General features: G+C 43.9%; 1 protein-coding gene across 1 annotated transcript; it reads left to right on the top strand.

Moving 5' to 3' along the window:
• Window positions 1-469: 469 nt before the first annotated feature.
• PTGS2 (prostaglandin-endoperoxide synthase 2) lies at window positions 470-13,509 on the top strand. Its single transcript, XM_084848195.1, has 10 exons — window positions 470-649; window positions 1,860-1,976; window positions 2,564-2,707; window positions 4,382-4,525; window positions 5,385-5,566; window positions 6,595-6,678; window positions 7,000-7,246; window positions 7,866-8,152; window positions 9,133-9,280; window positions 10,225-13,509. Exons 1-10 carry the CDS (start codon window positions 571-573, stop codon window positions 10,626-10,628), a joined length of 1,836 nt encoding a protein of 611 aa, XP_084704321.1. The 5' UTR covers window positions 470-570; the 3' UTR covers window positions 10,629-13,509.
• Window positions 13,510-14,289: the final 780 nt, after the last annotated feature.

The raw sequence follows: 14,289 nt of genomic DNA, 5'->3' as shown, positions 1-14,289 counted from the left end.
GGGAAGCTCCTGTAGAGTTCTGGCGGGTTCTGACTGAAACCCAGATTGGACCCGCAGCCCCACCAAACTCCGAGCCACCGGGCTCCGCTGCTCAGCCGCCCGCCGACTGCGATTCTCGGCACGATGCGCCGACCGTGAAGCGCCGGGGCCGCGCAGCCCTAGCCGCGTGCCTACTCACAAGTAAGCCCACTTGAGTGCGAGGGGGCTCACTCCCGGGTGATGGGGCGCATTAGGACTGCAGCCTGAACAGGAAGGACGCCCGCCTTTTTCTGGGCGCCTTCCCCGGCACCCCGCGCCGGGGCCACGGAGCAGGCGCGGGGCTTTCCCCGCCGGAGGAGATGGGGCGAGCAAGGAGAGGGGCCGCTCGGCTGGAGGAGGTGCCCGGGCGGAGCCTCCGGCTTGCGTAAGTCGTGACTCACGCGCTGGCTCGATAAAGGCCAGCGGCGAGGGTGGCCAAAAAGGCAGACGCGCTCGGGAGTCCAACGCAGGCGCGGGAAGCAGAGGCGGCGCGGCGCGGCACGGCACGGCGCGGAGACTTCCCGGGAGCGCGCGCTTTTTTGGAAATACCGGATGCTGAGCCTGCAGCGTTCCGCTCGCACGATGGTGCCCTGCGTGATTTTGATGGCTCTCTTGGCTGTCAGCCAAGCAGGTTGGTGCTGCCGCTGATCTCCTCCGCCTGTCTTCTTCCATCGTTCTTGACGGCCTAGAAAAGGCCAGTCGGTGCCTTCTTTGGGCTACACACTTCCATGCCTGCTTGCTTGGGAGTAAGCCCACCGAACTCACTGGGACCTGTTCGTGAATAAGCCTAGGGCCGCAATGCTAAGCACGCTCCTGACCCATGTCTTATCGCGTCTTCTTTCTGATGTCCGTTGGTATATTCTGAAAAATGCTTGTTATTTTTATTTATTTTATTTATTACGTTTATATCCCACCTATTTTCCTCCTCAAGGAACCCAAGGCGGTGTACATAATCCTCCTCTCCATTTTATCCTCACAACATCCCTGTGAGGTGGGTTGGGCTGAGAGTCTGTCTGTGACTGGCCCAAAGTCACCCAGTGAACTTTATGGCTGAGTGGGGACTAGAACCCGGATCTCCCGACTCCCAGCCCAACACTCTCACCACTACATCACAGTGGCTCTTTTGAATGTAGTTATTCCAAGCGGCTCATTGGGAGAGACACACACACCCCGTAAATTACTGCGGTTTGGATTTAGGGTCTTCTTTTTCTTCTCTTTGGAATACATTCAGAATGTAAATTTTGAAAGTGCTTGAGAATTATTATTATTATTATTATTAAATTCTGTGATGAGAGCTTTATGTTCTAAAAGTCTGTTGGCACTAGGGGGTGTCTGACACAGTTGTCTGCAAAAGGTATTTTAAGGAGTTGGCAGGTTAGGTGAGTAATACAAGAACGTAGTGCAGGATGGGGAAAGGTAGCAAGACTAACCATGGCATTCCCGAAGTGCCTGTAAGTCCAGGGTCTAAAAAATTACCTAACCGTACCACTGCTCAAAGGTGCGTGCCTTAACTTTGTATGAGCAAAACTGTAAATATACCCAATACTAGAGAGAGAGAGTGCAACGAATTGCTGTACCCTGTGTTATATATGCACGTGCATTTTAGTTTACTGAAAAGTAGGGAGGAAAAGAAGTTGAAAATAGAAACTACGGATTTTGTAGTAAACAAAGCAGATCTGGAGAGAAACGGTCTCATACGCTCACAATATTAACTAGCAGCAGATTTGGATATGGAGTTAAAACTCTGATCTGTAATAACACTGACAAGTACTGGTTGAGCTAATATCTATAGGTCTTTACAGGGTTCACTTCTTATGGTGCATCTCTCAATTCCCTTTTAGCTAATCCTTGCTGCTCAAATCCATGCCAAAACAGAGGAGTGTGCACAACAGCAGGTTATGATCGATATGAATGTGACTGTACACGGACTGGATTTTACGGGGAAAACTGCGCTACACGTATGTATTTCAGAACGTTATACTTACTTAACTAACACTTGGGAAAAGGGCTGTAGCTTCCCAGGTTCAATTCCTGGCATTTCCAAGTGGGGCTGGGAAAGGCTCCTCCCTGGATGGAAAATCCCTGCCAGTCAGTGTAGACCAGGGGTCCACAAACCGCTGGTCATCTGTGAAAGGTTATGGAACTGTTGAGAATCTGTACTTGGCCCTACGCTTGATGTATTTCCTTCGGATGATGATCAAGGCCACTTTGATCGGGCCTGGATCCTCAAACAGGCCAACAAACAGGCATAGGGCTTGCGGCTTTCATAATACAGCACTGGTTTTGATAATGATGCTGGCACCGAAAATATAAATATGCTGAAAATGAGATACGCTTGTGCTTTGATTTGTGGAACAAAAGTTTATTAAGTGGTTGTCTGGTAGCCCCAGCCATTTTCAAGTGGTCCATCCAATTAAAAGTTTGATAACTGCTGGTGAAGACAGTACTAAACTAGATGGATCGATAGTTTGATTTGGTATATGGCAGCTTCCTATGTTTCTAACACTGACATTTTATGCATTTATTTCTAATTGTTTCCATACAGCTGAATTTTTTACTTGGCTGAGACTGAAACTGAAGCCCACTCCAGACACGGTTCACTACATACTCACTCACTTCAAAATAGTCTGGAATATCATCAATAACATTCCATATGTCCACAATTCCATCATGACATACATACTAATGTGTAAGTCTCCCCATCTCTTCTGCTACTCCTGCAGTGCAATCCCATACTTGTCTACTCAAAAGCAAGTCTCATTGAGTTCAATGGGGCTTACTCCCAAGTAAGTGGGTATAGGATTGCTGCCTTAATCTTGGGGACTGGGATTTATCTGTGCAGTTTGAATTATTTGTGCCAGTTACGATAGCTGTAGTCTAATACAATATTAATAAATTATTTGATCGTTTATTAATAATATTTATATACCACCTTTCCACAAAGCTCTCCAACTACTGTTAGTTCAAATTTGTTTTTGTTTGTTTGTTTAAAATACCTTGCCTGTAATCTGGCCCTCTTTAAAGATAATTCCAAAAATGCAAACAAACTCCTCAAACAACGTATCTATAGTACAGACTTTAAATGGCTCCACCCCCCTGCATAGTTCTGTAGTTCTGTGGGGAGGGAGTCTCTAATAGAGAATTCTCAGTACCCTCTTCAAACTACAATTCCCAGGACTCTTTGGATGAGGCCATGACAGTTAGACTGGTATATAACTGATGGAGGTCTTTAGTGTAGATATGGCTGAAAAGAATGAAAGTTAGGCCTTCAGAGCATCTGAAGGATAAGGCTAAGAATGTTTTAACTTTGGCTATGTTCACATGCTGTGTGCTTTATCTGGAGTGCATTGTTATTTCCTTAACAGATGGAGGGAGCAATCCTATGGCCACTAGTCAGCAGCTAGGCAGCCATAGGATACATTGGTTTCCGGGAACTGACTTCAGAGCCCGCGCTCCGAGGTTGGTTCCCTGAGAATTGACCTTCTGCCCTGCCTCATAGGCAGCGTGGAATGGCCCCACGCTCCGCGCTTGGAAGAGGAGCACAGAGCGGCCAAAATGGGGCATTCCTGGGGGCGTTCCGGGGCGGGGAAGCCGGAAATGCCGGTATGACACATCCTATGTGTCGACCGGCAACCACTTCCCCTGCTCCGCCTTCCCGCAACTAGCCGGCTGAAATCGGCCGTCTAGCCACAAATGCAGGGCAGCTGAAGTGTGGAGGGGACAATCCCCTCCATGCTTCTCCTGCCCTGCATTGGATAGGCAGTTGCCTCCGAGTTCAGAGGCGGCCACCTACCCAGGGAGGATTGCGCCCTAAGTTCTCTTAACATAACAGTTGGCCAATTCAGAGTACCCAGTTAACAAAAATCTCATCCATAAGATTTAAAGTAGTTAACTCCATACAAAATTGTCCTGAATAGGGGAGTATGCTACAGGGCCCATATATTACAAAGGGGATAAGTTGGGGAGTGCTTGGTGAGTAGCCAGTAGGTTTTTCCTTGATAATCTCTCTGGAATCAGGATAATTGCTAATAACGTCTAGGACCTGTTTAGAGAGCACTGTTTACAGTCATGTGAAGGAATCTACTACGATATCCCATTTTACAAAGGCTAAGGCTGAGTAAACACCTTGCCAAAAGCCACTCAGGGAGCTGAGATTGCATCTAGATTCAGGCCTAGAGTAGGTCTGCACCAAGTCGAAATATGTAATGTATGAATGCAGTCTGCCTTTGGGTAGTCCCCTTGAAGTCAGACTACCTATTAAGTCGTATCAGAAAACATTTCTTTATTCAGATATATAGCTGCTTAGTCATAAATAGTTTAGCATTAACATATCCACTTTCTTCTTTTTCCCTCCCTCTTTTAGCAAGATCCCACTTAATTGAGAGTCCACCGACATATAATAGCCAATTTAGTTACAAAAGCTGGGAAGCCTACTCCAACGTTTCCTACTATACTAGATCTCTGCCACCAGTAGAACACGACTGTCCAACCCCAACGGGTGTGAAAGGTAAGGAGGAAAACAAATGTGTGGATGGAAAGAAAGGGGCTGTTCTCAAAGGTTAAGCATAGCTGTGCATTGAGCTGTGAGGCTCAAGTCACGATCAGGGTTCCAAATCATGGTCGGAAAACCTATGCGTGTACAGCAGGCACCCTTGTGTAGATGTTCTCCCCCAGTGTGTGTGTGTGTGGGGGGGGGAGGGATAACTTGCAAGGCAGTTATTAATCCTATAGAGTAAAGACCTGAATTGGGCTAAAAATCCCAGTCTTTTTAGTCCTTCAGTGTTGTTTTTAAGGGTGCATGTTTCAACAGAAAAAAAGACTGTTTTTAGGTCTTTCCCTGCTGCTGGTTTTGACTCTGGGTTTATTCTGTTCTTCAACTTGCAAAGGTTTTATATGATGTTTTATCAACTTGTATTTTGGGGGTTTTAATTTCTGTGAACTACCCAGAGACCTTTGGCTACTGGATGGTCTACAAATGTAAGAAATAAACATTGGAAAACTTTATGAAGGAGGAAACTCAAGATATTGCATGTATGTTTATTATGACATTTGAAAGGTTTTTCCCATGAAAGGTTTTGCTCTATTTAGTTTGTCAAAGAAACTGAGTAAAGCAGACTTGTACAATCCAACTGAACTGGACATAAATCTGCCAGCAAGACAGATTTTAAATCAAGGAAGATCTAGTGTGACATAGTATCATTACACTAATTCTGACCTGCAAGGGAGCTATCAACGTTCTGTGCTACATTGCTGTAGTATTCCTTTTTTACAGGAACGTTATCCCAGTAAAAGTTGGATATTTGAAACTGCCATCTCTTTCCACTGCCGACAAGTGCTGGAGAATAAATGATTGCTTTAAATTATAGGCAAAAAGGAGCTTCCCAACCCAACAATACTTGTGGAGAAATTCCTGCGGAGGAGAAAATTTGTTCCTGACCCTCAAGGCACAAATATCATGTTTGCTTTCTTTGCCCAGCATTTCACCCACCAGTTCTTCAAGACAGACAACAAGAAAGGGCCAGCCTTCACCAGTGGTCTTGGGCATGGGGTAAGTCTTTAAGAACTATGACTTCGCTATGCTGTTTGGGGAATTATGGGTGCTGGAGTCAAATGCATCTGGAAGGAAGGCTCACTTAGCCTGATTAATTGTAACAAGCAAAATGTTATCAACTCCTGTTGCGGGAGGGATATCTCGCAGCGCATGAGGGAGTTGCATAAACATTGTGATAGGCATATTGTACAACAAGTGTCTCTGAAATAACCACAAAAACTTGATGCCAGTATCCTTGGAGTCTCTGCTTGGGGGTAGGCATGGTTTTTCATTAGGTCAGTCCCTAAATAAGGAGCATAGTATTTCAGCTCCTTATCTACTCAGTTTAGATACACTCTGATAGTTTTTCTTACATCTGTATATTTCATCCCAAAGAAGGAACCCTTGTTGTAAAACTGGCTTTGACAACAGCATGCAGTTTCTTAAGATGACATGTTGGGGGTGGGGTTTTATACCATTGCAATACTGGTTTTTAGCAAGGGCTCTGGCTTTTGAAATCCCTTTATGGAGTGAAATGGGTGTCTTCTCCCCCACCCCAAAAAGACTCTGGCAGGTAAAGACTTGAAGGAGCTTTGATTTCCAAATTACATTATCAGTAGGTTTGTCTGAGAAACAACATTCTGCTTTTTATGAGGGCAAAGAAAATGCAGCCAGTCTTCTAAACATAGTTGACTGTCTGAACTGCTTCATGGCCTAATCCAGCCAAGCTTTTAACACTTACTGCTTTCAAAGTGCCTCACTTTGGCTGGATTGTGCCTAGATACTTCATTTAGGAGACAGTGGACTATTGGATTCCCATTGATGTGAATGAGTGGAGGGAACTCTCCCTTCTGTTGCACTATATGCTGTTTTGGAACATTACAGGGAGAGGGCTGATCTACAATATGTTCAGCTCTCTGTGGGTGACACCGGTATTTTAGAGATGCTCTATCTATTTATCAAGGACTCAGTCTGAACCTACTGATCTTCACAAAAAGTTAGGTCAATCTAATGTTACTTAGACATTCCTTTTTTCTTCTTAACAGGTTGATCTAAATCATGTCTATGGAGAGACTTTGGAAAGGCAGATGAAACTGAGACTATTCAAGGATGGAAAGCTAAAATTTCAGGTTGGTTTGGGTGCCTGGGACATTCCTGGAGAAGATATGCTTGAACATTCCCTGTGATGTAAGCAGGGACTGTTTCCTGTAATGGCATTTGGCACCCTGCTTGCACTAGATAGATAACTACAGCTAAGTTGTAAATGTGCATCTGAATCAAATGTGCATCTAGATCACAGTCCAACATGAAACTTAAATGTACTTGCAATCCATTGAAATTGACATGGTTAAGCACACTAACTTTGCATTAGATTGAGATCTTGAGACTGAAATCTAGTATCATAGACTTTTGTTCTGGGTTGCAGTTCTCATATATCATTTTAATTACAGATGATTGATGGAATGATGTATCCACCCACGGTTGAAGAAACTCAAGCAGAAATGATGTATCCACCCCAGCTCCCTGAGCACCTGAAACTTTCTGTAGGACAGGAGGTCTTTGGCTTGGTTCCAGGGTTGATGATGTATGCTACAATATGGCTCCGGGAACATAACCGTGTCTGTGACATTCTTAAGGGAGAGCATCCAGAATGGGATGATGAGCAGCTGTTCCAAACTGCCCGGCTGATCTTGATAGGTAAACGTGACAAATGGTCATCACTAACATACTCAAACTATCTTATTGAAATCTAGGGGCAGCAAAGTTGGTTGTTGGCCACCAATTTAGCTGGCTTTGAAGAAACAGTTTAGGCCAGCTGTCCCCAACCTAACCTAGTGCCCTCCAGATGTTTGGACTATAACTGTCAGCATTCTTGACCTTGGCCATGCTCACTGGGGCTGATGGGAGTTGAAATCCATAACATCTGGAGGGCACCAGGTTCATGGTAGGTAGACCCATCAGCCATGATCATTAAACAGAACCCCCCATATAAGGGGTGGAATAGTTTAGAATACCCTACACTAAATCAAAACTACCAAAGGATGGCTGTCACCCTTGTGTTCTGGCTCTGAGCTTCCCAGAGGCATTTGACTAGCCCCTGTTGTAAATGTAATGGTAGACAAGATGTGTCCTTGGTCTGATCCAGCTAGTCTACTTAGATGTGGCTTTTAACTGGTGATGTAGAGTTTCATGAGGGATGGGTTCCATTTTAGTTTGCCCACTTGAACAAGCCAACTTGGAGTAGCAGAGTTACATATTTGGTATCATCTAGGAAACAAAACAAAGACTGACTATTGAGTGTCTCTTTAAAAAACAGGAGAGACTATCAAGATTGTGATTGAAGACTACGTACAGCACTTAAGTGGCTACCACTTCAAGCTGAAGTTTGATCCAGAGCTGCTCTTCAACCAAAGATTCCAGTACCAGAACAGAATAGCAGCAGAGTTCAACACGCTCTACCACTGGCATCCTCTTCTGCCTGATACTTTTCATATTGAGGACCAAGAGTACACTCATCAGCAGTTCCTCTACAACAACTCCATCATGTTGAAACATGGCGTTTCCCACATGGTGCAATCTTTCTCCAAGCAAAGGGCTGGAAGGGTAAGACTACTTTTCTCTCAGCTCTTCAACCTGCTGCAGAAGCGTTCCCCAACCTGGTGTCCTCTAGTTGTGTTTGACCACAACTCGTTCCCAGACAGGAGGAGCCAGTGTGGTGTAGTGATTAGAGTGTAAGACTAGGGCTGGGGAGACCCAGGTTCTAGCCCTGATTTGGCCATGAGGCTCACTGGGTGACTTAGGCTGAGAGTCAGTGACTGCCCAAACATACCTCACAGGGTTGTTGTGAGGAATAAATGGGGATGGGGAGGATCATGTAAGCCACCTTGGGTACCTTAGAAGTAAAAACGTGGGATATAATTGTAACAAATAACATGGGAGGCCAAATTTAGCCAATGTTGGAATGCCATTTGATTCCAAAGGGGCTTCATTGCTGACATCCCACCATACGTAACAAGCACACAATTGTTTAATGTTATCAGTAAAGGTGTGCCTCTGTCACTGAGGTGGTACACCTGTGTCTGGGCTACATCGCTTCAGATTGTTGATGAGAGATTATGTGTTGGAATGTTCCTCAAAAACCCTTCTCATAGAAAACTAGTTGTTGGGTTCTGTTTTAGCCTTCTCCCTAGTAAGGTTTTCTTTCTCTGTGAGGACTAGACCTTGGTTTATTACCTCAGTGAGAATTTACAAGAATGTCTAAAATAGCCAAGCTAGATTAATGTAGTCCTCTTTGCCTTCTGCATCAGAAAATAGGCTCCCTTTCTATTCTGCCAGATGAAGAGATCTGGGGAACTCCAAAAATAAGTGATGTTGCCTTTTACCTTTTCCTTTGGGTCTGAGGTGGAGACAGCTGGAGATTCCCCATGCTGGCTGGGGAATGCTGGGAATTGTAGGACTTTTACTGTCTAAACATGCATAGGACTGTGCCCTTAAATGGTTATGTTTATAAAGCAACTTTGTTTAGGCTAACCTATGCGGTACTGAAACACCATTCAATATTACTCCCATTTCTTCAAAAACAGATCTCTGGGGGTAGGAATGTTCCTGCTTCAGTGCTGAAAGTAGCCAAAGCCTCCATTGAGCACAGCCGGCAGATGAGGTACCGATCCTTGAATCAGTATCGGAGGCACTTTCTCTTGAAACCTTTTCAGTCATTCGAAGACCTTACAGGTGAGACATATTCCTTTTTCTTTATGTAAAGGAGCAGCTTCTCTTTGTGGGCAAGGTTGTGTAGCTCAGAGGCAGAAATAATCCTTTGCGTGCAGAAGCTCCCAGCTCCAGGTCTTGGCGTCTCCATTTAAGGGACTGCAAGGAACAGGTCTGGGAAAGACCTTGAGGAACCGCTCCTGGTCCAAATACGCAGGACAAGGATGCTCCCGTGGGTTGGGTTGGGTTAGGTTAGGGTGTGCTCAGTTCCATGCTGCCTTTCATCCAGAAGAACCTCCAAGGTGGCTCAGACGGGTTAAGATACATATTCACAATATTCATATACAGTAAAATACAGTTTAAACCACTTAGTTTAAAACATCAGTATATCAATAAGAGCATTATGAGTTCTTGGGAAACGTTCTTCCTTTTGCTGGTGACTTAGTTAAGATTCTTTGCAGAGGGGCTACAACTCTGTAGCTTGCGCAACTGTAGTGATAAGCTCAAAAGGGAAGAGCAGTATCTACTGAAAGGATGAAAACAGGGACTGTGGCTTCATTGGCAAGTGGGTGGAGCTTCTAGGCAGCAGAGCTTTCCCATAGATGAATGGCTGTGTTGCTATATAACTTTCCCAGATATCTGTAGACTTGTACCTTGAGCCTTCCTTGGCTTGGCTTTTCCTGTTGATGCACTCCTCCTCTGCAATTGCCAAGTCCCATCTCTTCCTGCTGTCCATTCCTCCCATTCCATGGTAGCTGCAACAGCAAGGAAGATGGGGGCAGTCAGTCTCTCTCTTTTTCTCTTGGCCGGATTCTGCATAAGGCAGCTCCTTTTCTTGTTCCAAAGAAACACATACTGACTTCCAAGCTTGTAAGAAACTGGGATAGTAGTAAAAAATCGAGATGTGTTTTGTTTTTTCCAAATATTTGGGCTTTCCTAAGTCATTACTTTTTACCTATTTCTTACAGGAGAAAAAGAGATGGCTGCAGAACTTGAAGAGCTCTATGGAGATGTTGAAGCTATGGAGGTGTACCCAGGTCTTCTTCTAGAAAAGCCACGTCCTGGAGCCATCTTTGGTGAGACTATAATAGAACTTGGGGCACCATTCTCCTTGAAAGGTCTCATGGGAAATGCGATCTGCTCCCCTGAGTATTGGAAGCCCAGCACTTTTGGGGGCAAAGTGGGCTTTGACATTGTGAACACAGCCTCCTTCCAACGCCTCATCTGCAACAACGTGGAGGGCTGTCCTCTCACAGCTTTCCATGTCTTGAAACCTGAAACAATAGTGACAAATAACATCAGCACTCCCAGCACATCAATGGACGAGATCAGCCCAGCTGTACTACTGAAAGAGCGGTCTGCTGAACTATAAAGAAGAGCTGTTAGTGTTTATTTATTTTATTTATAAATTTAATATTACTATTTATACTTCAAACCATGGATTTTTCTGTGCCTTGGCATCTAATCCGGGATGGGGACTTAAAGGAGTTCTGCTTGGCACTTCAGGACAGGATACCTGGTTTTTAATGATGTCTTCTGTACTAGAAAGATGTTTTCCAAAATGAATAAAAGGCATTAGATTTGCTGCTTAAACGTGAATGCAAACACTAGTTCTCCCTCTCTTTAAAAAAAACTTGACATCCTAATATGGAACCAGGTTAAGTGCCACTGACTCAAAGCCTGAAAATGTTTTTTGTAAACAAATCTGTCACAGGAAATCTGTATTCACAAAAACTGTCCCTTTACAGAAATATTTTCAGTAGTACCCTACCAAATGAATGGGAGACAAAAAGGATAGCTATGATCTAGCTAAAGTTACACCTTTTTAGCCTTTTTAGCATGGAACTTGATAGGATGCAAAAATATTTAAAATGGGCTCTGTGTTGACTATAAGTTGGGGAATGGAAAATTAATTTTCACTGCCTCTTCCACATGGCACAGCATAAGATTTGGAAAATGGGCTAATCTTCCTTTTCTGACTTGTGTGCATGTCCTTAATTTCAGAAATAGTCTCTACCTAGTTACAAAAACACAAAATATTTTCCTGTGGCTTTATAGGGCACCGTTCCCATGCAATTCCTATTTAAATGAATAAAGTGGCTTCATTTGTTTTGAATAAATGGTGGCTTTATTCATTATGAGTGGCTACTAGTCCCGCATAATCTGTATGCTTTTCAGTGACAAGTTTCCTAGTGCCATCATTCCTGCTCCAGGTGGCCCAAAAGATAATAGGTGACTGGAAGGTAAAAAAATTCAATTTAGTGTGGAATGAGCCAAGCAAGGCTTTGGATTGAAGACTTCTTTTTAACTAAAACAAATGTATGTTCGAAAACTAGCAATTTGGAGAAAAGTAAAGATTGGCAAGCATTCACATAATCGAATCCTTCATCTTTCAGCCCTTGCAACTTCCTTAATTTGTTAAGGGCACAACCCTATGCATGTTTAGGCAGAGAAAAGGCCTACAACTCCCAGCATTCTGCATGTTTAGGCAGAGAAAAGGCCTACAACTCCCAGCATTCTGCATTCAGCATGGCTTTCTCTGTCTAAACATGCATGGGATTGTGCTCTTAGTCTCTGTTTCGTGAAAATGGATAAAATGCATCATCATAATTGGCTATGGAGAGGCTACAAAAAGGCACTGCAGAAGAACAGTAAAATCCATTCACATTATTTCCTATAAGTGTGTAAGTTCTAAATGCAATCAATGCGACTTGAAATCTAGATCTCTTAACACAGCACTTTAATTATCCAAAGGTAATTTCAATGTCGGGACCTTTACACTACATTTCTGTTAATATTGTTAGAAGGGTGTTGTTAATATTGTTAGAAGGGTTAAGGGTAGATCATAGTTTCTCTACTTGGTTGATTACTTGAAAAATGCAATGTTCTTCCTGTACTGTGTATGTCAAATATTTCATATTGCTCGAGAAACGGTGAAAACTGGTATGGTATTGAAACCGGTATGCTGCTTGCTCTCAACTTTAAAACTAACTGTTACTCTTACTTTGGTGGTTGGTGAAAATATTATTTGCAGGCCAAAGTGCTAAAGAAAAATATATTGATAGCCGGAAAAGGCAGCCTATATAACTCAGGAGATGTGGACAAAGGATGCTATCCACTCCGGCATGGCATGCTTTTGAGAGGTGGGCCCATGGGGTTTCCCATTGCTGCTCTTAGACAATTCCCAAGGAGCTGGCCCAACATCACTTCTGGGCTCTGCTGAAAGATTTTAAGAGGGAGGGGATGGTCCTTTTTGTTTTGAGAGCACTGCTCCATTCACGTGGGTTCTTTTATACTTAGCAAAACTAAAATTTCTTCTATTTCTAGCCTCCACCGCTTACTTTCAGTTCCTTTTTCTTTGGCATGAGATCAGCTTGTACTTAATGGTTAAGGGCACAATCCTGTGCATGTTTAGACATTAAAAAGTCCTATAATTCTAAGCATTCCCCAGCCAGTCATGCTGGCTGGGGCATGCTGGGAGCTGCAGGACTTTTTCTGTCTAAACATGAATAGGATTGCACCTTAACTGTGCCTTCCTGTCCTATCCTCATCAGTTCTGTCTCCTACTTTTGTTTGTCTGCTTTGCAATTAAATTGTGAGTCTGTGGGCAGGGCCTCTACTTTTAAAAAAGAAACAACACTTTTTGTGCACTGCTTGTAACTGCTATATAAGTAACAGTGTGCTTTTTAGCAGTAGTCTACTGCAGGATGCCAGTCTCTGGGACCATGTCTTCCTCTACGTTGTGTTCTGTGCTACTGTACCAACCAGGCCAATTTTGTACTTCAATATTCTGGTAATATTTCCATTTCTTCAGTGGTAATTTATCACAGCCTGCTGGTTTTGGTTGGGTGTTCAAACTGTTGCTGCACATGCACAGGATGAAAATCACGTTTGTCGTGACTCCTGACCAGAGATGGTCGCACTCCATGTCCCGCTGCCTTCAATGGGATTGAAGCATTTATTTATTTTAAAGCATTTTTTAGCCTCTGCTCTTCAGCCAAAAAGGCTCCCAGAGTAGCTTACGAAGATCAGGAGCAAGACTCCCTGTTCACAAGTTTTGACATCTGAATGACATGATGCAGAAGGAAAGGGGACTGAGAAAAGCGGGGTGCGGGAGCAAACACTGGCATTTGATTCGTAGTTAAAAATGATGAACTATGGCCTTATTTATATTAATGTATTAAGTTCTATTTTTACATTCTATGATGTACACAGTACTAAGATTATTGGTAATAAATTATTTTAAGATAAGCATCTGGTGTGAGCACTTTTTTCCCCATACTGCATTACCACTGTGAACACTTCCAAACATGACATCAGTGAGGAATATCGGTCACTATGAGGAGGCTGTTTTTTGGAAGACTCTAAATCGGACTTCCCCAACCTGGCACCCTCCCAGTGTGTTGGACTACGGCTCCTATCGTCCCCCAGCCAGCCTGGCAATTGATGTGTAGTCCAACGCATCAGGAGGGGACCAAGCTGGGGAAGAATGGTCTAGATGGCCAAATGTGTATCCCCACCCGAAAACCTGGGCTCAGGAGATGGCTGCTGTTCATTCATCTGGGGGTCATCTCAGGAAGCTGATTGGTAGGAGGTTTGGGATACATCAGAGGAAGTACTTATTCACATAGCACATAGTTAAACTATAGAATTCTCTTCCACAAGATTTAGTGATGGTCAAAAGGGGACTGGATAAATTCATGGAGGAGAAAGCTATCAATGGCTGCTAGTCCTGATGGTTGTATGCTACCTCCAGTGCTGGAGATAGTATGCCTATGTACACCAGTTGCTGGGGAATGTGGGTGGGAAGATGCTGTTGAACTCATGTCCTGCTTGTTGGTTTCCCGGGGACAGCTGGTTGGCCACTGTATGAACACAATGCTGAACTACATGGACTGACCCAGCATGGCTCTTATGTTCTGTCCAGTCCTAAGACCTGGACTTCCTCATTCAACTTCCCTTGTTGCCTGATTACTCCTAGCTTCCCCAGAGCAACAGAACCACTGTTCTTCCTTTTAACTCTGCATCTGTGT

This window comes from Heloderma suspectum, chromosome 4 (genome assembly GCF_057233095.1).
Source record: "Heloderma suspectum isolate Gila_16-S chromosome 4, 16-S_ref, whole genome shotgun sequence".
NCBI lineage: Eukaryota > Metazoa > Chordata > Lepidosauria > Squamata > Helodermatidae > Heloderma > Heloderma suspectum.
The sequence above is the reverse complement of the archived record's forward strand: the minus strand, read 5'-3'. Positions and strand labels throughout refer to the sequence as shown.

What these genes read in the sequence shown, in the direction of transcription:
- PTGS2 (XM_084848195.1), top strand. Translation starts at nt 571, where the DNA reads ATGCTGAGCCTGCAGCGTTCCGCTCGCACGATGGTGCCCTGCGTGATT. An exon ending in CTTGGCTGTCAGCCAAGCAG is followed by an intron (nt 650 to 1,859) that starts GTTGGTGCTGCC and finishes ATTCCCTTTTAG; the next exon opens with CTAATCCTTGCTGCTCAAAT. An exon ending in TGCCCGGCTGATCTTGATAG is followed by an intron (nt 7,247 to 7,865) that starts GTAAACGTGACA and finishes TTTAAAAAACAG; the next exon opens with GAGAGACTATCAAGATTGTG.